The sequence below is a fragment of the Mustela lutreola genome, chromosome 1 (assembly GCF_030435805.1).
Source record: "Mustela lutreola isolate mMusLut2 chromosome 1, mMusLut2.pri, whole genome shotgun sequence".
NCBI classification, from domain to species: domain Eukaryota; kingdom Metazoa; phylum Chordata; class Mammalia; order Carnivora; family Mustelidae; genus Mustela; species Mustela lutreola.
The window spans coordinates 281,345,852-281,373,099 of NC_081290.1; the positions used below are offsets into that span (position 1 = coordinate 281,345,852).

General features: G+C 48.4%; 2 protein-coding genes and 1 long non-coding RNA gene across 4 annotated transcripts; 2 read left to right on the forward strand and 1 right to left on the reverse strand.

The window, feature by feature from the left end:
* Positions 1–5,114: 5,114 nt before the first annotated feature.
* On the reverse strand, positions 5,115–10,626 carry ZBTB3 (zinc finger and BTB domain containing 3). 2 transcript variants are annotated; one of them, XM_059144829.1, is made up of 3 exons: positions 10,597–10,626; positions 6,847–10,151; positions 5,115–5,723 (listed from the first exon to the last, which is right to left on the reverse strand). In XM_059144829.1, the coding sequence occupies exon 2, from the start codon at positions 10,098–10,100 to the stop codon at positions 8,523–8,525; it is 1,578 nt and encodes a 525-aa protein (XP_059000812.1). In that variant the 5' UTR covers positions 10,101–10,151; positions 10,597–10,626; the 3' UTR covers positions 5,115–5,723; positions 6,847–8,522. The 2 variants fall into 2 exon arrangements, with proteins under 2 accessions (XP_059000812.1, XP_059000821.1); XM_059144838.1 differs by having other exon boundaries at positions 10,492–10,604.
* LOC131814130 (uncharacterized) lies at positions 10,093–11,784 on the forward strand. Its single transcript, XR_009347135.1, has 3 exons — positions 10,093–10,487; positions 10,825–10,940; positions 11,239–11,784. It is a non-coding gene; the product is annotated as an uncharacterized LOC131814130 (long non-coding RNA).
* A 12,030-nt stretch (positions 11,785–23,814) lies between these two features.
* On the forward strand, positions 23,815–27,248 carry POLR2G (RNA polymerase II subunit G). The gene is made up of 8 exons (XM_059144861.1): positions 23,815–23,940; positions 24,073–24,182; positions 25,236–25,395; positions 26,149–26,199; positions 26,303–26,368; positions 26,504–26,575; positions 26,775–26,808; positions 27,030–27,248. The coding sequence occupies exons 1-8, from the start codon at positions 23,929–23,931 to the stop codon at positions 27,041–27,043; spliced, it is 519 nt and encodes a 172-aa protein (XP_059000844.1). The 5' UTR covers positions 23,815–23,928; the 3' UTR covers positions 27,044–27,248.

Sequence of the window (27,248 nt, forward strand, 5' to 3'; positions counted from 1 at the left end):
AACTAACAGAAATAGAGTATTTCATACCTTTCCCTGCTTAAGTTTCTAAGCCTAGGTTGTTGGCAAAATTATGTCATGGTTGCATGTTTGCTTTGAGCAAGTTTTGCTTTCTGATCTTCTTTTTTCTTTTCTTTTTTTTCTTCCAAAGACTGGATGTTACACTAAGCTATCTTCTGCATCAATGAGGAAAAAAATAAAACTGGTATTTAAAAACATATTTTAGAAATTTATTGCACTAGGGGCACCTGGCTGGCTCAGTGGGTTAAAGCCTCTGCCTTCTGCTCAGGTCATGATCCCAGGATCCTGGGATCGAGCCCTGAATCAAGCTCTCTGCTCTCTGCTTCCCCACTCACCCACCGCCTGCTTCTCTGCCTACTTGTAATCTCTGTCTGTCAAATAAACAAATAAAATATTTAAAAAAATAAATTTATTGCACTAATCCTTTTATTAGCACTGCAAAGAGACCAAGTGGTCAGCCTTACATTTCAGTCTTTATTTCAAAGACCGCCTTCTAATGGAGATGTTAATGAACAAGAAATTTGTCAAAGATAGGCAGTCACCTGTGGGTCTAGCGGAGATCCAGCCAGCCCATATCCTGAAGGAATCCCAGAGGGCACCTCAATCTCTGTACTCAGAAGTTTGTGGTGGGGAAGGGAGCTCACCGTACTAATCCTTAATGTTTTCCATGCAGAATTTCAGGGCTTGATTGATGGGAAAGCATTGTGGATATGAAGGTACGTACTTGGGCAAAGAAGGGACAATTTAGACCAATGTCTTCCCAACTCCTGCCCACCACCTTTATAGTTTTGCCAAAACCACATACTACCTACGCTATTATTTTCTTTCTATCTTTTTTTAAAGATTTTATTTATTTATTTGACAGAGATCACAAGTAAGGCAGAGAGGCTGGCAGAGAGAGAGGGGGAAGCAGGCTCCCCGCTGAGCAGAAAGCCCAATGTGGGGCTCAGTCCTAGGACCCTGGGACCATGACCCAAGCTGAAGACAGAGGCTTTAACCCACGAAGCCACCCAAGCACCCCTACACTATTATTTTCAAAGAAACTTTTGGACAGAGGAACGTGTTAAATGATATCGTGAGGATATCATCCACAAACTGCCAACTGTGAAACTGTAAGACAAACAACCCAGTTTCCTCAATAAATAAATTGCAGGAGGGGCACCTGGGTGGCTCAGTCAGGTAAGCACCTGACTTTTGATTTCAGTTCAGGTCATGATCTCAGGGTTGTGCGATCAAGCCCCAAGTCAGGCTCTACACTTAGCGGGGAGTCTGCTTGAGATTCTCTCTCTGCTTCAGCCCTCCACACCACCCCCCGCCCCCACCGCTTGCATTCATAATGTCAATAAATAAATAAAATCTTTTTTAAAAATGCAGGGAAAAGGAGAGAGGAACTTCTAGATTAAAAAAGGCTTAAGACAGGGCGCCTGGGTGGCTCAGTGGGTTAAGCCGCTGCCTTCGGCTCAGGTCATGATCTCAGGATCCTGGGATCGAGTCCCGCATCGGGATCTCTGCTCAGCAGGGAGCCTGCTTCCCTCTCTCTCTCTCTGCCTGCCTATCTGTCTACTGTGAACTCTCTCTGTCAAATAAATAAATAAAATCTTTAAAAAAAAAAAAAAGGCTTAAGACAACCAAACAAATGTGACTCTGATTCTGATTTGAATTCTGGATTTGGATTCTGATTTGAAAACAAAACAACTGAGGGGCACCTGGGTTGGTTAAGCCTCTGACTTCAGCTCAGGTTATGATCTCAGGGTCCTGGGATCGAGTCCCACGTCTGGCTCCCTGCTCAGTGGGGAGCTTGCTTCTCGCTCTCCCTGTGCCCTTCCCCTTACTTGTGTGCATGTGCTGTTCTTTCTCTCTCTAATAAATAAATGAAATCTTCTATTGAAAAAAAAAAACCCAAAACCCAAAACAATTGAAGTTTGAGATAAGGGTGCCTGGCTGGCTAGTTAGAGTATCACTCTAGATCTCAGGACTGTGGGTTCAAGCCCCATCCTGGGTATAGAGATTACTTAAAATATTTAGGGCACCTGGGTGGCTCAGTTGGTTGATCGATTGCCTTTGGCTCAGGTCATGATCCTGGACTTCCAGGATCGAGTCCCGCCTCGGGCTCCCAGCCCCTTAAGGAGTCGGCTTCTCCCTCTGACCTTCTCCTCCCTCATGCTCTCTCTCACTTATTCTCTCTCAAATAAATAAATAAATAAAATCTTTGGGGGCACCTGGGTGGCTCAGTCTGTTAAGCATCTGCCTTATGCTCAGGTCATGATCCTGGGGCCCTGGGATCAAGTCCCACATGGGGCTCCTTGGTCAACGGCAAGTCTGCTTCTCCATCCCCCTCTGCCCCTCCCCGCTGCTCATGCTCTCTCTGTCAAAAAAATAAATAAAATCTTTTCTTTTTTTAAAGATTTTATTTATTTATTTGACAGACAGATCATAAGTAGGCAGAGAGTTTGGCAGAGAGAGAGAGAGAGAGAGAGAGAAGCAGGCTCCCCACTGAGCAGAGAGCCTGATGCAAGGCTGGATCCCAGGACCCTGGGATCACGACCCGAACCGAAGGCAGAGGCTTTAACCCACTGAGCCACCCAGGCACCCCTATAATAAAATCTTTTAATAAAAAATAACGAAAATCTTTAAAGAAGATCTTAAGAAGGGACGCCTGGGTGGCTCAGTGGGTTAAGCGGCTGCCTTCCGCTCAGGGCATGATCCCAGCGTCCTGGGATGGAGTCCCACATCCGGCTCCTTGCTCAGCAGGGAGCCTGCTTCTCCCTCTGCCTCTGCCTGCCATTCGGTCTGCCTGTGCTCGCTCACTCTCCCTCTCTCTCTGATAAATAAATAATTAAATCTTTAAAAAAAAAAAAGATCTTTTTTTTTTTTAAAGAAGATCTTAAGAATAAATAAGTTTATGAGATAAATTTGAACCAGAATTGTCGGAGTGGAGAAAAGGATTTTGCCAGTTTTATTGAGTGTGATTATGGTTTTCAGTATTTTTTTTTAGATTTTATTTATTTATTTGACAGACAGAGATCACAAGTAGGCAGAGAGCCAGGCAGAGAGAGAGACGGAAGCAGGCTCCCCACTGAGTGGAGAGCTTGATGCGGGGCTCGATCCCAGGACCCTGGGATCGTGACCTGAGCCGAGGGCAGAGGCTTAACTCACTGAGCCACCCATGTGCCCCTGGTTGTTGTATTTTTTTTTTTAAGATTTTATTTATTTATTTGACAGAGAGAGATCACAAGTGGACAGAGAGAGAGAGGAGGAAGCAGGCTCCCTGCTGAGCAGAGAGCCTGATGTGGGACTCGATCCCAGGACCCTGAGATCATGACCTGAGCCGAAGGCAGCGGCTTAACCCACTGCGCCACCCAGGCGCCCCGTATTTTTTTTTTAAGAGTTCTTTTAGGGGTGCCTGGGTGTCTCAGTCCTTGAAGCAGCTGCCTTTGGCTCAGGTCACGATCCCAGGGTCCTGGTTCGAGCCCCGCATCAGGCTCCCCCCCAGTGGGGAGTTTGCTTCTCTCTCTTCCTCTGCCTCTATCCCCGGCTTGTACTCTCTCTCAGTCACTTTCTCTCTCTCAAATAAATGAATAAAATCTTAAAAATAAATATATTAAGAGTTCCTTTAGAGGTGCCTGCCAAAATCACTTACTGATAATCGGGTAGGGGACTTTGGAAGATTTCATATCATTTGCCAAAACAAAACAAAAACCCAGAAAAGTAAATATATTTTACAATAGAAATAGTATATCTCCAGGTAAATCATCTTTGGAAACATTGGCTTTGGCGACATTAAAATTGGAAATTCAGGGGATGCCTGGGTGGCTCAGTTGGTTAAGCTGCCGCCTTTGGCTAAGGTCAAGATCCCAGCGTCCTGGGATCGAGTCCCACATCGGGCTCCTTGCTCAGCGGGAGCCTGCTTCTCTGTCTCCCTCTGCCTGCCACTCTGTCTGCTTGTGTTCACTCTGACAAATAAAGAAAATCTTAAAAAAAAAGAAAAATTGAAATTCAGGAGTGCCTGGGTGGCTCAGTCAGTTAAGCATACAACTCTTATCTCCGAGTTTGAGCTCCATGTTGGGTGGAGAGATCACTTAGAAAAATAAATAGTTGGGATGCCTGGGGGGTTCAATTGGTTAAGCATCTGACTCTTGATTTTGGCCCAGGTCATGATCTTGGGGTCCTGAGATAGAGCCCCACATTGGACTTTACACTGGATGTGGAACCTGCTCGAGATTCTCTCTCTCCCTCTGCCCCTTCCCCCCAACCCACACCCAATCCCCAGCCTTGTGCATAAGCACACACACTCTTCTCTAAAGCAAGACAAAAATAGATAAATAGAAATCCAAAGCAAAGGACTGAAATGGTGACTTTTATGAAGCTAAGTCTGGCCAAATGTCTGGTGATTGAAGACACAATAGGCAGCAAATGAAATCATACTCTTAGAAAACTGCCAGTTAAGAAAAGATTTTAAAGTAAAAAAAAAAAAAAAAAAAGAGGGGCACCTGGGTGGCTGAGTTCGTTAAGCTACTGCGTTCGGCTCAGGTCATGATCCTGGAGGCCTGGGATTAAGTCCTGTATCGGGCTCCCAGCTCCATGGGGAGTCTCCTTCTCTCTTGGACCTTCTCCCCTCTCATGCTCGCGCGCGCTCTCTCTCTCTCTCTCAAATAAATAAATAAAAATCTTGTTAAAAAGAAAGAAAGAAAATAATTAAAATCCTAAATTAGAATTAAAGCTCTAGAGTCATGTGGCTGGCTTAGGCAGTATGGCGTGCAGCTCTGGATCTTGGGGTTGTAAGTTCGAACCCCACACTGAGCGTAGAGATTACTTAAAACAAAATTAAAAATCTTATTTTTTTTTAAAAGATTTTATTTATTTATCAGAGGGAGAGAGGGGGAGAGAGCGAGCACAGGCAGACAGAATGGCAGGCAGAGGCAGAGGGAGGAGCAGGCTCCCCGCCGAGCAAGGAGCCGGATGCGGGACTTGATCCCAGGACGCCGGGATCATGACCTGAGCTGAAGGCAGCTGCTTAACCAACTGAGCCACACAGGCGTCCCCAAAATTAAAAATCTTAAAAGAATTGTATCTCTAAAGCTGGAGAGCAAAAGGTGGTTGTCTGAAAACTAAATCCGCTTATAGCTCAAAAATAAAATTTCAGTGTGAAACTCTTGGTAGGCTGGAGCCCAACCCTTACCCCCATAAAAGGAGGCTGATTCTGGCTCAGTAAAATGCAGTGTCATCCAACAATTAGGACTGTCCAGCGATATACTATGTTTCCTCTGGGGATAATGAGTTCTGTTTTTTTTTATGATTATTTATTTAATCTCTACACACAATGTGGGGCTTGAAGTCATGATCCTGAGGTCAAGAGTCACAAGCTCCACCGACTGAACCAGCCAGGCGCCCCAGGTTCTTCTTCAAGCAGGGGTTTCACACTGGCAATAGGAGAAGCCAATGCTGGACTAGGGGTTGGATGAGCTCACCTGTGGTTCCTTGAATTCACGGAGGAGACCATTGAGAAGCCCGGAAATTAGAAAATTCTCTATAGCTCACACCTCTATAGACCGGTAGAGACTGTTCCTGGCGACCAGCAGATACAGTGAGACAACCGTGGCCTTTCGTGTTGGCTGTTGTGCTATCTTCAACATCTCGCAGATTCCTAATTTCCACTGCCAGGGAAACTGGTGTCTCATGCTGGGAACTGAAAGCAAATGCTGGCTCTGGAGGAGAACCACACCAAACAACAAGTCATCTGACTTCTCAAGACCCTCTTTTAGGTGTTATACATGGCCAAGACTGTAACAATGGTTACTGTTTTCCAGACTGTCTAGAGAAATAGTATGCATGATATATACATGTAGACACCATATTATGTCTTGCTTTTAGGAACTGATGTTCTGAGGCAACTGATTTTATTTTTTCTCCCCACCCCCCTTTTTTAAAAGATTTTTTTTTTTTTAAGATTTTATTTATTTGGGCGCCTGGGTGGCTCAGTGGGTTAAGCCGCTGCCTTCGGCTCAGGTCATGATCTCAGGGTCCTGGGATCGAGTCCCGCATCGGGCTCTCTGCTCGGCAGGGAGCCTGCTTCCCTCTCTCTCTCTCTCTGCCTGCCTCTCCATCTACTTGTGATTTCTCTCTGTCAAATAAATAAATAAATAAATCTTTAAAAAAAAAAAAAGATTTTATTTATTTATTTATTTGACAGAGATCATAAGTAGGCAGAGAGACAGGCAGGGGGGCGGGGAAGCAGGCTCCCCACTGAGCAGAGAACCTGATGTAGGGCCCGATCCCAGGAAACTGGGATCATGACCTGAGCTGAAGGCAGAGGCTTTAACCCACTGAGCCACCCAGGCACCCCCTTTTTTTTTTTAATATTTTATTTGAGGGGCGCCTGGGTGGCTCAGGTCATGATCCCAGAGTCTTGGGATCAAGCCCTGGCATCGGGCTCCCCGCTGAGTAGGGAGCCTGCCTCTCCCTCTCCCCCTCCCCGGGCTTGTGTTCCCTCTCTTGCTGTCCAATAAATAAATAAATAAATAAATGTTTTAAAAAATGAATAAAAAAATAAAAATTTTGAGAGAAAAAGGGAAAGAGAGAGCACGTTCCAGAACACAAGTGGAGGAGGGGCAGAGGGAGCAGCAGACTTCCCCACTGAGCAGGGAGCCCAATGTGGGGTCAACCCTAGGACCTTGGGATCATGACCTGAGCGGAGGGCAGATGCTTAACTGACTGAACCACCCAGCTGGCCAAAATTTACCCTTTTAAAGGCAACTGATTGTTTTTAGGCAACCGATAGTTACTCTAGGCAAGACATTGGAAAAGGTGCTCCACTCAGCCGGAACTTACCGTGTGTATGTATGTCTTGCCTTGTTACTGATGCCAAGGAATTAAAGTGGGAATATATATTTGCACAAATAAAATTAGCCATTTGGAAGACAAACTAAAAGGTCATTCCAACACAAGTGAAAGGCAAAGAATTCATCCAGCTGTGAAAATGTTAAGCATCAATGGTTTGCTTCCTTCAATGCCCCAGGTACGGAGTTTCCTTTGGCCAATCTCTGATGTTTGGTCCGCCTTCGTCTAACTCAGAAACAGAAGCTCGCCGGCAAGAGCTTCCAATGCAGAGCAGTACAGATAAATACAAAAAGAGAGAAAATAAATTCAGAAAAGTGACTCATTTTCATCTTCTCCTAACTCTTCCTTGTTGCTTTTTTTGCACGCAATTCCTTATGTGCAGAACCGAGAAGGGTTTTTCGGGAGCCTTCCTACCCAATGGCACCACTGTTCACAGAGAACAGAAGAGGAGGCCCCTTCTGTTACCGGGCCAGAGCTCCCAGAACCCACCTCAACACCCCAGGCCCCCCTTTCTCTGGGGTCTCTACTGCCAGTAACCACTGTGCGACCACAACTGAGTCATCTGACTTCTCAAGGCTGTCCTCATGCCTTTCAGGTGAGGGAGTTGGACTAGAGGAACTTCAAGATCATGTCAGCTGGAGTTCCTCGCTTTCATTGTGCCCAAGCCCCCATCTTTCCTGTACCACAGGCCTTCCTCCTCCTCCCCCCAAAACCCATCACCCCAGAGCTTCGTGTTTTCTGCCTTCGGGTTCCTCATCTTCAGGGACCTCAACCCACATCAGGACACACAGGCAACGATTTCAAGTCATCGGTAACAGTGTCTGTTGCTGAAACAGTCACCCCCAGACTTTCTATAATGGAAGCAGAGGCGAAGGGGCAAGGGAGCAAAGCCAAACACTCATGAGGATGAACGAGAAAACTGCTGGTTTTCTCAACAACGTTCTAATCCAGCACAGTGGGCATGGTGTTTGAAGCCCAGGACTCAAACTCTGGCTTGCCCCTTAACTCGCCCTTGTGACCCGCAATAGGTTGACCTGATTTTGGGGTCTCGTTTCCTTGCCTGTGGAAAAAGGAAAGGGGAGGGGCGTGCCAATACCTCATAAAGTTGTTGAGAATTAAGGATTTTTATGTATCTCAGTATAGCCCAGGTCCTGGGAGCTTAACTACAATGATAAACCATCACTGGATACGATTCCCTATTAGTACATTTCTCCTAAGTCAAATCCGTATTGCCCTCTGCTTGTCCCACTTCTTCCCCTCAAAAGCAACCTAACCCTGAACCCTACCCCAGGTACAGAGGTCAGCTTCCTAAAAGATCGGCAGGAGAAGTATGAAAGAATCAGGAGGCATGCAGGTTTGTGGAATAAACCAGCCGACACGGGTCCAAAAAGATACTTTCACTGCTAGCTTTATGGTCCAGAAGGCAGGGTGGGAAGCAATTACAGCTCAGAAAAATGTGCCCTTGGAGAGGAGCTGACCGAGATGCACCCGCTCCAGAAAGTCCTGCTGTCTGGCTGGGTAAAGAAAAACCGGTGGGAAATCTCCGGCCTGCGCAAGAGGTTCATTCTGTTCCGCCAGCAGGGGGAAAGAAAAAGCTTCCAGTCTCTGCTGCCCCCTAATGATGGCAAGAGCAGGCCTAGCATCGGCTTCTGATGCTCCTGCAGGTGTCAGTTTTTGGGGCCGAGTACAAAATCTTTAGGTGGCCCTCCGCCACCGCCACCGCCGCCGCCGCCGCCACCGCTGTTCTGCTTGTCTGCTGTCGGGGAGCCGTGGAGGGGCTGCACTCCTAGGAGGGGGCCAGCCTCTGGATCCGGCTTGCTGCGTTTGGCCAGGTCCTCATTGTGAGCCTTGCGGATGTGTCGGTAGAGGTCCCCTGACTGGGTGTAGCTGCGCAGACAGTAGCGGCACTCGTAGGGTCGCTCACGTGTGTGCACCGTGGCATGTCGCCTTAGTGTGTAAGAACATGAGAAGGTCTTCCCACATGTCTTGCAAGTGGGCACGTCCTCGGTAAAAACCCCAAAACTTCCCGGGGTTGCTTCATACTCAGAAGGCAGGTAAAGTGGCTCATGCAGGGCCGCGGGCGCAGGCAAGGGCGATGTCACCAGTCCTCGGGGATACTGCCCTGGACCTGGCAGCAAATGGTAGGGTAGGTGAGGATCTGGGGGCAGGAAGTGATCACTTGGCCCCACCTCCTCCAGTCCGGCTGCTCTCGGCTCCTCAAAAGCCTCTGGCTGAGGGGGCTGTCCACCATACATTGCTGCCCCGGGCGGGAACAGTCCCTCGGGGCCCTGACGCTGTTCCTCGGACACATCGGGCTCCTCATCAGAAATCACAATAGCTTCTACTTTCACCTGGACCAGCTCAGCTTCTGCGGGCGCTGGAGCCTGCGATGGAACTGGGACAGGGACCGGGGCAGCTGCTGGAGCAGGAGGATAGAAGCCTTGCAGTGGTCCCCCAGCACCCCTTGGTTCCACCATCCTCAGACTCTCCGTACCCACATCAAGGGGAGCCAGAGGCTCTGCCGAAACTGTTGGAAGGCCTGAAGACAAGTAGTTTGAAGGAATGGTCTCTGTGGAGCTACTGGGGCTGGCGAGGGAGACATCAGCCACTGGTGCAGGAGGTGCCCGGAGATGTGGGGAGTCGACCTCCACGCCAGGCTGGGTCGTGTCAGCTCCCCCGGGCATTGGTGGCTCATCTGGAGGACAGACTGTCGGTGAGGGAGCTGCAGGGCCTTTCCATTCCCCTTTGCCCCAGGGGCCTGATGTCTCGGCAGATGCCAACGAAGGCTGGGGGCCACGGGAAGTGGGCAAAAACTCCAAACTAGGGGGCTGTGAGTTGGTTTCCTCCTCCTTCTTGGTACTGTCTGCCTCAGCCAGGGCCCGGGCTTGCAGCCGCCGCTTACACACTTTAACGATGTCATTCATGTGCAAGTAGCTGGCAGCCGCCAGCACATCCTCCACGGGGGTATCCCCCCTCAGGACCAGCTGGCCAGCATACATGAAGTCCAGAAGCAGCCCAAACGCTGGGGCCGTGACAATCTCATTGTGGATGCACACCAGATCCCTCTTGTCCAGTTCCCGCTCTTTGTAGAAAAGCTGGAAGAACGGGCTGCAGGAGGCCAGCACAGCCCGATGGGCCAAGAACTGGGTGCTACCCACCATTACGGTGCAGTCACAGAGGAAACCCTGGGACCGCTGCTCTCGCAGGCTCTGCAACAGCTGCTGGCTGTGTTCTGGGAACTCCATAGCACCCCACGAAGGGAAAAGGACCCTAGGAAGGGCCCCACCAGTGGCTCCCTGGGAAGAGAGGACAGTAGGTTAGGGCAGGTAACCTCCCCAGCAACCTTCACCTTAGCCTGAGATTTCACCTGCCACCCCAGAGCCTCTGGCAACACCGTCCTGGCCCCAAAACGCCCGCTGAAACTACTACCCTTCTTTCTCCTAGGTCACACCCAGTGATCTCTTAGCCCCGCCCCTTCGGCTCAACCTTAGAAGCAGGCCCCGCCCCCACTCGTAAAACCACGCCCCGGAAGTCCCGCCCCTAACCAGCCTACGCTTCCTCGATGCCCACCCAGTGGCTTCCAGCAGCTTCCCCAACTAGGAGTCTCTTTTGCTTCCAGGCCTTCCCGGGAGGTACCTCTACGCCCCACTCCAAAAACTCCCCTGAGCCTCTCTCCTCGCCTTCCAGGGGCTAAGAAGTCCTAGGGTGGGAACTAGCAGAGAAAGCCGATCCCTCACCCACCAGCGAGAAACCACCGGCGAGCTCCGCCCCCTCCCACCTCCTCAGTTTTAATTGGCTAAAATTGGCCTTCCCTGGGCACGGATTGGTTCACTGTCCACTAACCATCCCCCTGCTCTGAGCGGCGTCTGCAAGTGGGTGCCGGTGGCCGTTACTCCGGAAGCTAGGCGCAGGATTGGTTGGCGCTCCTGTCCTAAACTTTTCCTCGTCGTCCCGCCTTCTTTGCCCTAGAGACCTCCTGATTGGCTGAGCTTCATCTACCTGCGACGGTAGGAGGGCGGGGAGCGGCTCTATGGAGATAAGCGCAAAGTCCTCTGGCTTGGGCTCGAGGCCCGCGGTTCTGCAAGGTGTTGTGCTCAGGGTGGCTGGGAAAGGGAGAACCCCAAAACCCTAATCTGATGGCTCCAGACCCCTGGGTCAGAAATGGTGGTGTCCTCTCACCTGATCATACCGTGCTTAGCCTAATTCCCGTAGTCAATTTACAATGAAGAGATTAGAGTGCCTTTCTCTGTCTGCAGGGTCCTGGGAGGTGCTGATGGAAGGGAGGGAGTGGGGCATGCCCTTAAAATTTACCAGCACAGGAAAATAGGAGAATAAAGAGTGTGGTTACTCCCCCCACACACACACCTTTTTTTTTTAAAGTAGGCTCGATGTCCAACATGGAACGTTTACTCAGGACCCTGAGACCAAGGATCATACGCTCCACCGACTAAGCTACAAGAACATGGTAGCATGGTTTTGGTTTTTGTTTTCGGGGGGTTTTCTTTTTTTTTACTTTTTCCCTCCCTTTGAGTAAATCTTTTGAGGGTACCCCGGTAACCAGCAGAAGAAGGGGTATTAATTGGGAGTTATCGATACCTGTCTCTTCTCTGACCAGGGCAATGTGTTGACAGGGTTTCCATAGGGGTAACTCAGTGCCCTTCACCCCTTTTCACCTCTTCACCCACCACACTAAGTATTTTCACATTGTTCTGCAGACAAGCCCTCCAATGAGACCTAACCAGAAATTAAGGACATTAATCAACCTTTCATCCTTGTACTTGAGCCCTGTGGGCCATATTGACCTTGGCTTGAGACCCATCTTTTCAAGATACCCTCCAAGCCACACTATATTGCACAGAAATTAAAATTAATGTAAGCAACATATCATTTTTGGGGGCACCTAGGTGGCTCAGTGGGTTAAGCCTCTGCCTTTGGCTCAGGTCATGATCTCAGGGTCGTGGGATTGAGCCCCACATCAATCTTCCTCCTCTCTCTGCCTGCCTCTCTGCCTACTTGTGATCTCTCTCTCTCTCTCTGTCAAATAAATAAATAAAATCTTTAAAAAAAATCATTTTTGGGGAAAATATATTTTCAAACAAAAAAAATGTAGTGATAATTAGTGGCAATTTTTTATATTTCCACAAATTTCTTTAATGTCTGGCTTAATAGAAGACTGGTGGATTCTCACATCTGCTTCGGTTTTCAAGCTATTATGAGATATTGTGTTGATTATGCGAAGAAAATGCCTCACACAAGTATTAGTGCATGGAATTTCATTGGCCATGGAGACAACTTTGTGTTCTACTCTGAGTGGAATGGGAAACCATTGATGGTTATTATTTTTTTAAAATTTTATTTATTTATTTGACAGAGAGAGATCACAAGTAGACAGGCAAGCAGAGAGAGAGAGAGAGAGAGAGAAAGAAGCAGGCTCCCCGCTGAGCAGAGAGCCCGATGTGGGGCTCGATCCCAGGACCCTGAGATCATGACCTGAGCCAAAGGCAGAGGCTTAACCCACTGAGGCACCCAGGTGCCCCCATTGATGGGTTTTAAGTAGAGGAATGTTCTGATATGATTCTAGTTCTTAGAGGCTTATCCTGGCGACTCAGTGGAGAAGGAAGCATAGAGGATCAAAGTGGGAGGAAGGTGTGGGAAAGGTCCCAGAGGAGATGATGGTGCCTTGACAAATGTAGTGGTGGATGTAGCTGGAGAGAAATGCTAGGTCAACAGAATTTGCTAAAGCAAGGGTAGGAAATTAGGAACAAGAGAAAAAAAAGTCAGAATTTTGGCATGAGCAGTGGTATGACTGGTAGAACCATTTTCTGAGAGGCGAGCAATGGGAAATCGAGAGTTCTGCTTCTGATCCTTTAAGTAGAGCTTCCTCTTAGCCAGTTAAGACTTGTGAGCCTGAAGATCAGGGGGAATGTTGGGGGTGGAGATACATGTTGGGGAATGTCATCAGTATATAGATGGTATATTTAAAACCAAGGGACTAGAAGGATCCCCCCTGTACAGTAGAGGACTGCTGGAGTTGGTAAGCAGTAAAGTACATAGGCTGTTCAGGAAGGTGAAGCAGTTTGGTTTCTATAGGTTCAGAAGAGATCGGAATGAAGGTGAGTCAGAGTTTGGGCACAAAGACTGAGTGTGTGTCACACTCTGGGATTGCCATGCCTACTGGACCTAGGTTAAAAAAAATTTTTTTTAAAGTAAGTTCTGTGTCCATCATGGAGCTTAAACTCATGACGTTGATATGAAGAATCACATGCTCTACTGACTGAGCCAGGCAGACACCCCTGAAATTTCTTGTTTTCGCTTTGCATTTGCCATGTTGCGGGGTGCCTGGGTGGCTCAGTTGGTTGGGCAACTCTTTTCGGCCCAGGTCGTGATTCCAGGGTCCTGGGATCAAGCCCTGCATCAGGCTCCTTGCTCCCAGGACCCGGGGACCACGACCTAAGCCAAAGGCAGACACCCAACGACTGTCGTAGAGGTTACAAAAATAAAATCTTAGGGGGACCTGGGTGGTTCAGTGTGCTAAGCCTCTGTCTTTGGCTCAGGTCATGATCTCAGGGTCCTGGAATGGAGCCCTGCATCAGGCTCTCCGCTCAGCAGGGAACCTGCTTCCCCCTCCCTCTCTGCCTGCCTACTTGTGATCTCTCTTTCTCTTTCTGTCAAATAAATAAATAAAAATCTTAAAAAAAAATCTTAGTAAATAAATAAATACCAAAAGAAACCATACTTACAGTAGCAATCCCTCCTCCCCAAAAAAATCTTGAAAAGCTTTGCTTCTGTGTATTTGTGTATTAGTCGAAGTTAGATAACCATCTACCATTTATTTAGCATTTGTTAAGGTCTAACAGCATGCTAAAGATATAATCTCTAATTCCAAAATAGTCTTTCTGCTCTCCAGGGGGCCGAAATGACAGCTTCACCTTGGTTACATAACTTGGCCAAGGTCACACGGCTAATAAAAGGCAGAACTGGGGGCACCTGGGTGGTTCAGTGGGTTAGAGCCTCTCTCTTCAGCTCGGGTCATGATCTCAGGGTCCTGAGATCAAGCCCTGCATCGGGCTCTCTGCCCAGCGGCGAGTCAGCTTCTCCCTCTCTCTCTGCCTGCCTCTCTGTCTATTTGTGATCTCTATCAAAATAAAATCTTAAAACATAAAAGGCAGAGCTGATACTGAGTTTAAGACTACTTTCAAAACCACACCCCTAACCATTCTGTAGATCTATCTTCCTAGAGTGTCTGCAGGGTGGTTTTCAGGGTTGTTGTAGTACCAATGGTCAGAGGATTTAGACTTGGTTGGGGGCAGAGGTATCCTAGTTGTTGGAAGAACAGTTGGCTCAGAGGGAGGAGTCCAGAACCAGGAAGAGGGGAGTGGGGATGGATGGTCTTGCTCAGAGATCTTCCTCCAGCAGGACCTGCTACTACTGTTTGTCTTTAGAAAACAGTGACTGACATCACAAGGGCTCCTCTCTAAAAAGTGATAGCAGGGGCTACTGGGTGGCTCAGGGGGTTAAGCTTCTGCCTTTGGCTCAGGGTCCTGGGATCAAGCCCCACATCGGGCTCTCTGCTCAGCAGGGAGCCCGCTTCTCCCTCTCTCTTTGCCGGCCTGTCTGCCTACTTGTGATCTCTCTCTCTCTCTGTGTCAAATAAATAAATAAAATCTTTAAAAAAGAGAGAGAGAGAGAGAGAGATAGCAAATGATAACTGAATCTTCCAACAGACTTTCTTCATGTGCCAAATCTCAGTCCAGCTGGTTGGTAGCCATTGCTGTTCTCTTCCTTCCTAGCTTGTCTCTCTCTGATCCGGAGGCTTTGGAAGCAAAGGGATCAGGGCTTGGGGAGAATGTATCAAGGCCAGCCCAGGCCTGGGGAGCTCAGAGATAGACCAGGTTCAGCCAGTCTTTGCTGACAAAACCCAAAGGCAGAGAAACAAGAGGTGGTGAAGTAAGAAAGGAGTTTCAAGGAGGCTAACACTGGGGAAGACAGAAGCTTACCATCTCAAAGACTGTAGACTGTCTCCAAAGGACTGAAAATACTCCCACATTTCTATAAGGAAAATGCCAGACAAAGGCAGGTGGGTCAGGGGAGGTAGGCGGAGAAGGTCAAAGGGATCACTGTCTTGCCGGCAATCATGGGTGCGGTTTTGCGGGCTCTGGAGAGTCCCTAATGCAGGAAGGGGTGGTTTTGGTTTCCATCAAGGGATGCTTTGCCCTCAGGGTCTTCCGCTTGAGCCAAGAGACGTGCTGGAATGAAGACCCCAACTAGAAAGTTTGAGGTCAAGATGGAGGCTACAGCCCTCTTTTACCCTGGGAAACCATTGGGTTACAAAAAGGGGAGAGACATTAGATTTGAGTCTTGGATACATCAGTCTTGGCAAGTAAGTGCATAAAAAATGTTCGACAGGGCGCCTGGGTGGCTCAGTGGGTTAAGCCTCTGCCTTTGGCTCGGGTCATGATCTCAGGGTCCTGGGATTGAGTCCCGCATGGGGCTCTGTGCTCAGCGGGGAGCCTGCTTCCTCCTCTCTCTCTCTCTGCCTGCCTCTCTGCCTTCTTGTGATCTCTCTCTGTCAAATAAATAAATAAAATCTTTAAAGAAAAATGTTCGACATCATTAGTCATTAGGGAAGTGAAAATTAAAACTACAATGAGCTACTACTACGCGTTCACTAGAATAGCTAAATAAAGAAGCCTTGCTGATGGTGTCAAGTGCTGGTGAAGATATCAGAGCAACTGGATTTAGCCTGCGTATGCAATTATAGTATTTTACCATATTTTACCACACAGACACAATAGGTGTAAATTAACGCAAGAGCATTGATAATAGTAAACTGTGGGAAAATAACTAGGAAGAGATGAGGGTTTTTTTTTTTAAGATTTTGTTGTACTCTTTAAAGAAATTTCTCTACCCAGGGGAGCCTGGGTGGCTCAGTGGGTTAAAGCCTCTGCCTTGGGCTCCTGTCATGATCCCAGGGTTCTGGGATCAAGCCCTGCATCGGGCTCTCTGCTCAGCAGGGAGCCTGCTTCCCCCTCTCTCTCTGCCTACCTCTCTGCCTACTTGTGATCTTTGTCAAATAAATAAAGAAAATCTTTAAGAAAGAAAGAAAGAAATCTCTCTGCCCAACATGGTGCTTGAACTTATAACCCCAAGATTAAGAGTCATATGCTCGGGTGCCTGGGTGGCTCAGTGGGTTAAGCTGCTGCCTTCGGCTCAGGTCATGGTCTCAGGGTCCTGGGATCGAGTCCCACATCAGGCTCTCTGCTCAGCAGGGGGCCTGCTTCCCTTTCTCCCTCTCTGCCTGCCTCTCTGCCTACTTGTGATCTCTCTCTGTCAAATAAATAAATAAAATCTTAAAAAAAAAAAAAAAGAGTCATACACTCTACCAACTGAACTAGCCAGGCACCCCAGGCCCAGGAACTGATGAGTAGTAAGTATCTATTAATATTTCTGACTCTAAATACAGTGTTTGTTTCCCCCAAACACATGCATATCAAGTAATTCTCAAATACCAGCTGAGTGTTCTACAATTCAGTTCAACCATCTACATGGTAATAATATGGGGTTCCACAGGTTAAGGGCTCAGTTCAGTAAGAATGTTCCCTGTCTCCGCCCCCCTGCCCCCTGTAGATGCCAACTGGAAGTCCACATTGTCACCTGAGCTCACCTACTGGCTATACATTCTCCAAAGACTCTTTCTTGGGTTTAGTCAATGTGTTAGAGTGGCTCATGAAACACAAAGATACATTGCACTTACTAGATGTCAGGTTTATTATAAAACAATATAGAACTCAGGAAGAGTTGCATAGGGCAAGGTATGGGGTATGGGAAAAGGGTATGGAACTTCTAAGCTCTCTTTTAGGGCACTTCTCAATCAATGTCTTCAGGTATTTGCTGATCTTAGAAGCTACCTGAACTCCAACCTTTTCGGTTTTTGTGGAGGCCTCAGTACACACACACCATGGATGAACTTGTTGGCCAAAGGTCAAGGATTCAACCTCCAGCCCCTCTCCTTTCCCTGGAGGTCAGGGGGTTGAGACAGAAAGATCCAACCTTTCAGTCATCAGGTTGGTTCCCCCAGCACCCAGTCCCTATTATAAGGTGATTTTCAGATGTTATCTCATTAACATAAACTTGGGTTTGAGAGGGGTTTGTTATGAATATCAAGAAGACAACTTTTAACGCCGTTATCACTTAGGAAACTCTAAGTCTTTTAGGAGCTCAGGGCCAGTGCTTGCTTCGGCAGCACATATACTAAAATAGGAGCTCTGGGCCAGGAACAGAGAAGACCGAAAATGTATTTTGTAAGGGCCTATTCCGCCAGAGCAGCCCCACCCTGGTTGAACTGCCATTTTGTTATAAAACTTAAATTGACCCTGCCCCCCGCCAGGGGAATTTACTTAAAAGGAAGTCGGGGGGGGGGGGTGCCTGGGTGGCTCAGTGGGTTAAAGCCTCTGCCTTCAGCTCAGGTCATGATCTCAGGGTCATGGGATTGAGTCCCGCATCAGGCTCTCTGCTCGGCAGGGAGCCTGCTTCCTCCTCTCTCTGCCCTCCTCTCTGCCTACTTCTGATCTGTCTCTGTCAAAGGAATAAATAAAATTTAAAAAAAAAAAAAAAAAAAAAAGCAAGTCCGGGAAACCAGTCCCACGTAAGGAAGTCTAAGTACAAGGGTGGGTCAGGCCTGGTGGAGGTATTCAATCAGTGGGGGCACATACTGTCTTCTAGCTACCAAGGAGTATGGGCCCCGCCCTTTGGGAGCCTTTTGGCGCCAATCCTTACCAAGGTGTGATCGGCTGGTTCAAATGTCTACTAGGGTAAATTGTAATTCAGCTTGTCACCTAGCATCACTGTGGAGTTTCCTGTGTGTGTTATAATCTCATTGGCCGCCTGTGTGTCGTCAGGCCCAACCACATGGACTTTGCTCTATAAAAGTTAGTCTGGAAAGCAGGGAGGGGCAGCCCCGACCCGTCTGTTTGACGGTCGGGGCTGTTTCCTGATGCTTGGCGCGAAATAAAGCTTTGCTTGACCTTCACTTTGTATCAGTCTCCTTTAATCACGGACCCATTATTGGGGTACCCAATTTTGGGGGGACCCAACAATTTCTTATTATAAATTACAATTATCATAGTCACCTTTGGGTTTTTTTCCCTAACTTTTTATTATGAACAATATCCAACACAATTAGAAGGAGACATGTAAGAAACCAATATTAGGGGCGCCTGGGTGGCTCAGTGGGTTAAAGCCTCTGCTTTCGGCTCAGGTTATGATCTCCGGGTCCTGGGATGGAGTCCCCCATCAGGCTCTCTGCTCAGCAGGGAGCCTGCTTCCTCCCCTCTCTCTCTGCCTGCCTCTCCGACTACTTATGATCTCTGTCAAATAAATAAATAAAATCTTTAAAAAAAAAAACACCAATATTACCGATCATCCAGCTTCAACAGTTATCAGTGCATTGCCAAACTTGCTTCATCTGTAACTCTGATGTGAGAAACAAAGGCAGAAAGAAATATAGATAAAATTAAATGTCCTTATTGGGCGCCTCCGTGGCTCAGTGGGTTAAAGCCTCTGCCTTTGGCTCTGGTCGTGGTTCCAGGATCCTGGGATTGAGCCCTGCATTGAGCCCACATGGGGCTCTCTGCTCGGCGGGGGGCCTGCTTCCCCTTCTCTCTCTGCCTGTCTCTCTGCCTACTTGTGATCTCTGTCTGTCAAATAAATAAATAAAAATCTTAAAAAAATTAAATGTCCTTATAAATTGCAGCCCACTGACAAATACTTTAAATAGGCAGATTATAACATTCTTCCAGGATCCTGAGGCTTCTTTAGCATATGAAAGTCCTTTTAGAATTTCCCTTATCTTTACTTGCCCCCAATTCAAGGTTGTAATCTGTTGTTCCTCACAGTCCAAACCTATCAGTGGCAGCTCTTTCTGCCCAGCGGTTCTGTCCCCTGTGCTTTAATAAAGCCACTTTTTTTGCACCTAAGACATCTCAAGAATTCTTTTCTGGACATCAACTCTGGACCCCACCAACCTCATCAACAGTCCAAAAATAGAAACAAACAAAACAAAACAAACAAACAAAAAAAAACAAAAAAAATCACCTCTGCCTTTAAAAAATATATATATATTAATTCATTTGTTCATGATAGAGAGCATGAAGGGGAGGGATGGGGGAGAGGGAGTGAGAATCTCAAGTAGACTCCATGCTGAGCGGGGAGCCCTACAGGAGGCTTGATCTCACAACAATGAGATCATGATCTAAGCCAAAACCAAGAGTTGGACACTTAACTAACTGTGCCACCCAGGCACCCCCGCCTTTTTTTTTTTAAAGTACAATTAATCTAATTGTAAGTTATAATAATAAACAGCATTAAATGTTTAATAAAGGCTGTATTTAACAGCTTGCTTGCAAAATTTCTCAAATAGTAAGAACTGGCTCGGGGCACTTGGCGGCTCAGTCGGCAGAGTATGCAACTTGATCTTGGGGTTGTATGTTCGAGCCCCCACCCCCTATCAAACACGTGTACTGTCTCTTAAAAAAAAAAAAATGCTTGGAAGTGAGAAAGGCACTTGTAAATGCCTTGGTTTGGGTAGGGACCTACTTAGCCAGATCGACTCCATCTCGGTTAAACAGCCATTTTGTTGTTTATGCAGTAAAACTTAAACTGACCCTGCCCACCTCCCAGGAGAACTTACTTAAAAGCAAGTCTGGGAAACCAGTAAAATATGGTAGACCAGTCGCTGATAACAGAGCCCAAATACAAGGACCGGTCAGGTCAGGTAGAGATAACAGCCCAGAATGCAAGGACAAGTCCTGCCAGGTGAAGACAATCTCATTGGCCAGGCTCAACCACATGGCCTTTGCTCTATAATAGCTAGTCTGTGGGGGTGCCTGGGTGGCTCAGTGGGTTGAAGCCTCTGCCTTCTGCTCCGATCATGATCTCAGGGTCCTGGGATGGAGTCCCACATCAGGCTCTCTGCTCAGCAGGGAGCCTGCTTCCTCCTCTCTCTCTGCCTGCCTCTCTGCCTAATTGTGATCTCTGTCAAATAAATAAATAAATAAATAAAATCTTAAAAAAAAAAAAAAAAGCTAGTCTGTGAAGCAGGGGGTCATGGCTCTCTCCTTAAGAGACAGCCCCGACCGTTTGATTCTCGGTGCTGGCACAAAATAAAGCTTTGCTTGACCTTCGCTTTGTATCTTTCCCATCACATCAGTTTGGACTCCCGCAGTCCCTTCAGAGTGGTAACAGAGGGAGTATCCGAGGTTTTGGGCTTTCCTCATTTCATCCCTCTTGGAAAGAGCTTCCTAACTCCCAGCCCCCAAATAACTGACTTGTCCCATTTCACCCTGGGGACCAAGTGCCTGATAAGAGCTGGTCTGGGAAGGCCCACACACACGGGTTTCAGCAACTCCGATAGCTAAGTGAAGCCTAGAGCCACTGTTCCAGATCCATCATTCCTGGTCAAACACTGGTCCCCAGTGGAGCCTAACAACAAGGAACCAAAATCCTTCTGTGAACCTAAAGAGGACCTCAAACTAGTCTTGAAGCAAGAAGACACAGATAAGTCTTTTTCCTTTCGCCTGCTGTCTCCTCACAGCATGTGGGGAGTTCACGAAAACATGCTCTATTTCTTGCTGGACCCCTGGCTGTACTCGCTCTTGCATTGTGCATTTGGCCTTGCCTCCTAAATGCCCTGACCCACTTTAGATCTTCCAGAATAAAGGTCGTTGAACTCCAAATGGTGGTGGTTCAGAAGGAGCCTCACGTGGAGATCAAACTAGACACCTGCAGGGGACCCCGTGACAGATCCTGATGAGAGGAGCCCTGACTACTGTCCCATCCATGCCCCTGACCAGCGGGAAGTAGCTTTGATCGGTCGTCACCCTTTTTCCCTGACAGTAGTTAGGGTTACCTCTTTAGAGGAGGGAATGATGAAGGATAATTGCAAAGCAGGCAGGCAGGAACAAGGCCCCCCGCCCCTACCTTAAGAGGAAACCACTCTTTAAAGGATTTTACACGGCTCTGGAAGGAGCCCTCCACTCTTCCCCATAGGACAGGTGACAAAAGCCTGATTGGATGACAGGCACAGAGGGTTAATCAGATGAACACAGCCAATAAGCTCATACAAACCCCTAGACTTAGAAACTGGTGGCAACGTCTATGGGTCCCCTTCCCCCTCGGGAAGGTTGTACTACCACTTTGATATTGCTCAATAAACCTTGCTTTGCTGCATGCCAAAAAAAAAAAAAAAGCTCTTGTAGCTTGTTCCAGCACCCCATTGTCCTTAAGTTTGCCTTTGAGGGGTCCACAATAGCCAAACTATGGAAAGAACCCAGATGTCCAGGAACAGATGAATGGATAAAGAAGACGTGGTGCTGGGGCACCTGGGGGGCTCAGTAGATTAAAGCCTCTGCCTTTGGCTCAGGTCATGATCTCAGGTTCCTGGGATCGAGCTCTACAACAGGCTCTCTGCTCATCAGGGAGCCTGCTTCCCCCTCTCTCTCTGCCTACCTCTCTGCCTACTTGTGATCTCTGTCTGTCAAAAACAATAAAATATTAAAAAAAAAAGATGTGGTAAATATATATGTGTATACACACACACACACACACACACACACACAATGGAATACTACTCAGCCATCAAAAAATTGAAACCTTGCCATTTGCAAGGATGTGGTTGGAATTAGAAGGTATTATGCCAACCAAAATAAGTCAATAAGAGGAAGACAATTATCACATGATCTCGCTCATATGTGAGATTTAAGAAACAAAACAAAAGGATCATAGGGAAAGAGGAAAAAATAAAACAAGACAAAATCAGAGAGGGAGACAAACCGTTAGAGACTCTTACCTCTAGGAGACAAATTGAGGGTTTCTGGAGGGGTGGGGGATGGGGTAACTGGGTGATGGGCATTAAGGAGGGCATGTGATGTGATGAGCACTGGGTATTATATGAGACTGATGAATCACTGACCTCTACCACTGAAACCAGTAATACACTGTATGTTAAATAATTGAATTTAAATAAACAAAACAAAACAAAAGTTGCTTTTGAGGAGAGGCTCGCTGGAAAGAGAAATTAGGACTGCTGAGGCCCATTCATCTGCTTCATTGCCCGATCCTCCGAAGGGGATCCATGGAGTCTGAGTGGCAGACTGATGGGCTCAACAATTTTTGGGCAATGTCCATGGGAACTGGTGTATGAACCCTCTGAGGAAGCAGAAGTTTCTGTTGTTGCAGGAGTGTGGGTCAGACCCATTTACAACGTAAAAAAGCTTAGGTGCTGGGCATTGGTTCAAGGGTACAAGGATTGTCCTGGCTCTAGAACCTGAGGCTCTTGTTAAGCCTTTCTCAGGGGTCTGTGTGTCTGGTGGCTTCTCCCTTTTTCTGCATTGCCCTTTAATCAGTCAGGGTCTCAGCAGGGAACAGATGGTATGCTTACTCTGGTTAATTGAAGTGAGTTTAATAAAGGGACTGTCTAGGGATGCCTGGGTGGCTCAGTTGGTTGGGCAGCTGCCTTTGGCTCAGGTCATGATCCCAGCGTCCTGGGATCGAGTCCCACATCGGGATCCTTGCTCGCAGGGAGCCTGCTTCTCCCTCTGCCTCTACCTGCCATTCTGTCTGCCCGTGCTCGCTCTCTCTCCCTCTCTCTCTCTGATTAAAAAAAAAAAAAAAATCTTAAAAAAAAAAATAGGGGCGCCTGGGTGGCTCAGTGGGTTAAGCCACTGCCTTCGGCTCAGGTCATGATCTCAGAGTCCTGGGATCGAGTCCCGCATCGGGCTCTCTGCTCAGCAGAGAGCCTGCTTCCCTCTCTCTCTCTCTGCCTGCCTCTCCATCTACTTGTGATTTCTCTCTGTCAAATAAATAAATAAAATCTTTAAAAATAAATAAATAAAAATAAAGGGACTGTCTACAAAAAAGTGGGCAGAGTTGAAGGAACTGACAAAGGCTCATCAATTCTTTAAGCCCCTGGTGTGTGTGTGTGTGTGTGTGTGTGTGTGTTGGGGGAGGGAAAAGGGGACCTGGTTTCTCACATCCGGAGAGAGCGCTGCTTTCTGGGCTCTGATTTTGGCTGCTTCGTTTGACCTGCAGGCAAGGAGTGGGTACTCCACATTTGCTGAACAAACGCCTGCAAGAAAATCTGGAATGCCCAAATATGCAAGAGTCTTGGGGTCGGACTTCGAGAATTTGAATCCCGCCCCTGAGTGATCCTCAAGTGACATCAACCCTCTGGGCCTGGGCCCTCATTGGTAAAGCTTGTCTGGTGGGGCTGCTGTTTTTTGACAGCTACTTACTATGGTTACTGCATGAAAGCAGCCTTCAAATATTTGCTATAGGAATGCATTTTGCTAAAGTGCTTTATTCATGTTGTCTTTTATTAGCTAGTAATTCCGTTTGAAAGTATTTATCTGGGGCGGTTGGGTGGCTCAGTCGTTAAGTGCCCGCCTTCGGCTGGGATCCCTGTCCCAGGGTCATGGCATCCAGTCCCACCTGGGGCTCCTTGCTTCTCCATCTACCTGCCGCTGCCCCTGCTTGTTCTCTCTCTTTCTGATAAATAAACAAATAAATAAATAAATAAAATAAAACAAAATAAAAAATACTTATTTTGGGTTTTCTTTTTTAAGAGTTTATTTGACAGACATAGATCACAAGCGGGCAGAGAGGCAGGCAGAGAGAGGGGGAAGCAGGCTCCCCGCTGAGCACAGAGCCCGATGCGGCTCGATCCTAGGACTCAGGGATCATGACCCGAGCTGAACGCAGAGGCTTTAACCCACTGAGCCCCCCAGGCACCCCTAAAAAAAATACTTACTTAACATCCACTCTAGGGCAGACACTGTGAACTTGTGAACCCAGAGGTTGGACCGCTGGTGGGCGTGGCGAAAGGGGGCGGGGTCCACGGAATCCCCGCCTACGATAGCGATGTCCAATTGGGTCCACGGAGGGGGCAGAGTCCCGCCCAGTTCTCTGGGGCAGGCCCGGAAGCCCGTTCGGGGAGGCTAAGTGTGTTTCCGGTTGGGCGGGAGGAGCGTCTGCTTAGGCGGGTGTGGGTTTAGTCGCTGATCGGTCCCCGCCGGGAAGATGTTCTATCACGTAAGCGAAGCACCGGGTGGCGGCGAGGGCAGGGTTGAGAGGGAGAGCTAAGCGGGCGCCGGGTCGAGGAGTTGCTCCTGACCCCATGTCCCTACAGCGCCTTACTTGGTCTCCATCCCACTTTTCCCTCAGATCTCCCTGGAGCACGAGATCCTGCTGCACCCGCGCTACTTCGGCCCCAACCTGCTCAACACCGTAAAGCAGAAGCTCTTCACGGAGGTGGAGGGGACTTGCACCGGCAAGTGAGTGCCGCGCCCTTCGTGCCGCGTCGCCCGGTGCTTGCAGCGTCTCCCCAACTCCTATAGGTCCGCAAGGACCTGCTACCTACCCTGAGGAACCCTCTCACCCTCTCAGGCACCCCACGCAGGCACTTGCGTCCTGCTGTGGGTTCCCGCGGCGCTGTCTGCAAAGTTGGATCATAAAACTGTCTTCCTTAAGCAGAGAGTGGTCGTTTCGTTGATGCCACAAACATTTTTAAAGCTCCTGCTGTGTGCTAGGTTCTGGGCTGGGCCCGGGGACAACGCAGGCAAGAAGATAGAATGAGGCCATCGCCCATGGGGCTCACAGCACCTTGGGATCATGACCTGAGCCATGCTTAAAGACTGAGCCACCCAGACGCCCCTCTTCTGGTTTTTTCTATCCCACAGGACCAAAGGGCCTGGCACGGCACATCTCTGGGCTCTGCAGAGAAGGGCCTCTCACATGGTGATGTGAATGCGCTGGGATGAGCCCTGGGCTGTGGGTACTTGGGCCTGGGAATAAACACAGGCAGGGGGCCTGGTGGCTCAGTAGGTTAGGTGTCAGACTTGGGCTCAGGTCTTGAACTCAGGGTCCTGGGATGGAGCTGCATGTGGGGCTCCATGCTCAGTGGGGAGTCTCCTTCCCCCTCCTCCTACCTCATTCTCTCTCTCTCAAATAAATAAATAAAATCTTTTTTAAAAAATGCACATGCAAGTTCCTGAACCTCATCTCATCCAGACAGCATCAAGACTGAGGACAGGCCTGGGAATCTGTGTTTTAGTAAGTTTTTCTTAGGTGATTGAGGCATCCCCAAGGTTGAGGTCTCTTGGCTCAAGGACAACAGCCTCCTTGGATATTTATTGTGAAATTATGAGAGCAGCGTTTGGCATTGTAGATACTGATTGGTATTGTGTCTTCTCTCCAGCATTAAGTTCTGCGGGCAGGGGTGCCATCTCCTTCCATGTGTGCTGTCCCCTAACCCCCATGCCCACCGTCTTGTTGCAGATGGTTTTAGAGGCTCTTGTCCACACAGTGCCTTTCTTTTTCCCTTACAGGTATGGCTTTGTAATCGCTGTCACCACCATTGACAATATTGGCGCTGGTGTGATCCAGCCAGGCCGAGGATTTGTTCTTTATCCGGTGAAGTACAAGGCCATTGTCTTCCGGCCCTTTAAAGGGGAGGTTGTGGATGCTGTTGTCACTCAGGTCAACAAGGTGAGACCATACAGAGCCGAGGCAGTTGGGGGGCTGCTTAGAAGATGGGAGAGGGGTCTCAACTACTCTTGCTCACTCTGTGTCCTTGGCTAAGTCACTCTGTGCTTCCAGTTTCCTCACCTGTCAAATGGTACAGTAATCTCAGTGCTGCCTCGCTCGGGGTCCTATAAGTCAGAATGAGTAGTAACCAGCGGCAGCCTCCATTGATTGAGTACTTACTTGGGCCAGGTCCAGCGCAAAACCTTAGGACGACTGAGGCGTGTGCTTTTATTCCTTTTTATAGAAGCCTCCGTGTGGAGGTCATGTGATCCCCAAGGTCATGTGATCCCCAAGTGTTCAAGTTGTGGACTGATGAGTCCCAGGTCTTGGGCCTTGATTGGCCTGTATTGGTTTCACTTACAATGGAATCTTGGCAGAGGAGAGACATGAAAGCAGATGATACCATTCAGAGTGGTTTCAAAATATGAAGTTTTTTTTTTTTAAGATTTTTTATTTATTTGGCAGAGATCACAAGTACGTAGAGAGGCAGGCAGAGAGAGAGGGGGAAGCAGGCTCCCCGCTGAGCAGAAAGCCAGATGCGGGGCTCGATCCCAGGACCCCGAGATCATGACCTGAGCCCAAGGCAGAGGTTTAACCCACTGAGCCACCCAGGTGCCCTTAAAACGTGAAGATTATTGGAGTCAGATAAAGCTGGGAAGCTTACAAGAGTTGGGGGATAAAAGACAAAGCCTCAAAGACTCGTTGTCCTTCTAGGTGGGGCTCTTCACAGAAATTGGACCTATGTCCTGCTTCATCTCCCGACATGTAAGTCTGGGCATGCTGGGGGTGCTAAGGAGGAGAGATGCCAGTCCTGATCATCTCTGGAAGCACCTGTGGAAAGCGCTGACCAGTCTTGCTTTCCTTTCAGTCCATCCCATCAGAGATGGAGTTCGACCCCAACTCCAACCCACCGTGTTACAAGACAATGGATGAGGTGGGTGGGGAGGCAGCCCATGAGAGGGAGGAAGGAGAAATGAGCCCTCGGAGGGATTTTGGCTTTGTGGGAGGAGTACGGGGGACGGGGGAAGGGGGGGTTCCATATCTGAGTATCCTGTTCCCTCTTCTCTAGGACATTGTGATTCAGCAGGACGATGAGATCCGCTTGAAGATTGTGGGGACCCGTGTGGACAAGAATGACATTGTGAGTCTCTTGCCTGCCCTCTTGCCTGTGCCAGGCAGAGGTGGGAACTGTTGATTTCTTACCACCGAGGGTTCCTGGGGGGTTTTGTGCTCTTCTACAAGGAAGAGGGGACGGCTGGGCAGAAGCCCTGGGGCTGGGGGTTAGAGGCTAGTCCCGGGCTTGCTCAGGCTTTATTTCCTTTCTGCCTTCCCTCCTGCAGTTTGCTATTGGCTCTCTGATGGACGACTACTTGGGTGAGTGCCTGATCATGCATCCAGGGTTGTTGCATGGAGAAGGGGTGTGTGAAGGCAGGGGGTGGATGTGGGACTTAATGCCTGAGTCGCAGATGAAGAAAACTCAGGACTGTCCGCTTGGAATATCCAGGACATGTACACCTCATGGGACAGGGAATGCCTGTTTGATGACTGCCCCCAAGCTCTGAGCCCAACTGATGTGCTTTTCCTGTTTTCTGCAGGGCTTGTGAGCTGAGCACTGGGACCCTCTGCTCTGTTTGGTCCTTATCTAGGAGATATGGTGGTCACACTCCTCGTGGAGTCCAGAGGCCCGGTCTGGCTGCTGTTGGGGAGGCAAAGGAGGCTCCTTGTCCCCAGAAAACACTGGGTGGTTCTGCTTAGCAACCACTCCCCAGTTTTTTGACTGTGCATTGTAACCATAAAGGTCCTGTCTCATGGAA

Coding starts and splice junctions, on each gene's coding strand:
- ZBTB3 (XM_059144829.1), bottom strand. CDS start 10,100: ATGGAGTTCCCAGAACACAGCCAGCAGCTGTTGCAGAGCCTGCGAGAG.
- POLR2G (XM_059144861.1), top strand. Junction 24,183..25,235: donor GAGGGGACTTGCACCGGCAA/GTGAGTGCCGCG, acceptor TTTCCCTTACAG/GTATGGCTTTGTAATCGCTG. Junction 26,576..26,774: donor GTGTGGACAAGAATGACATT/GTGAGTCTCTTG, acceptor TCCCTCCTGCAG/TTTGCTATTGGCTCTCTGAT.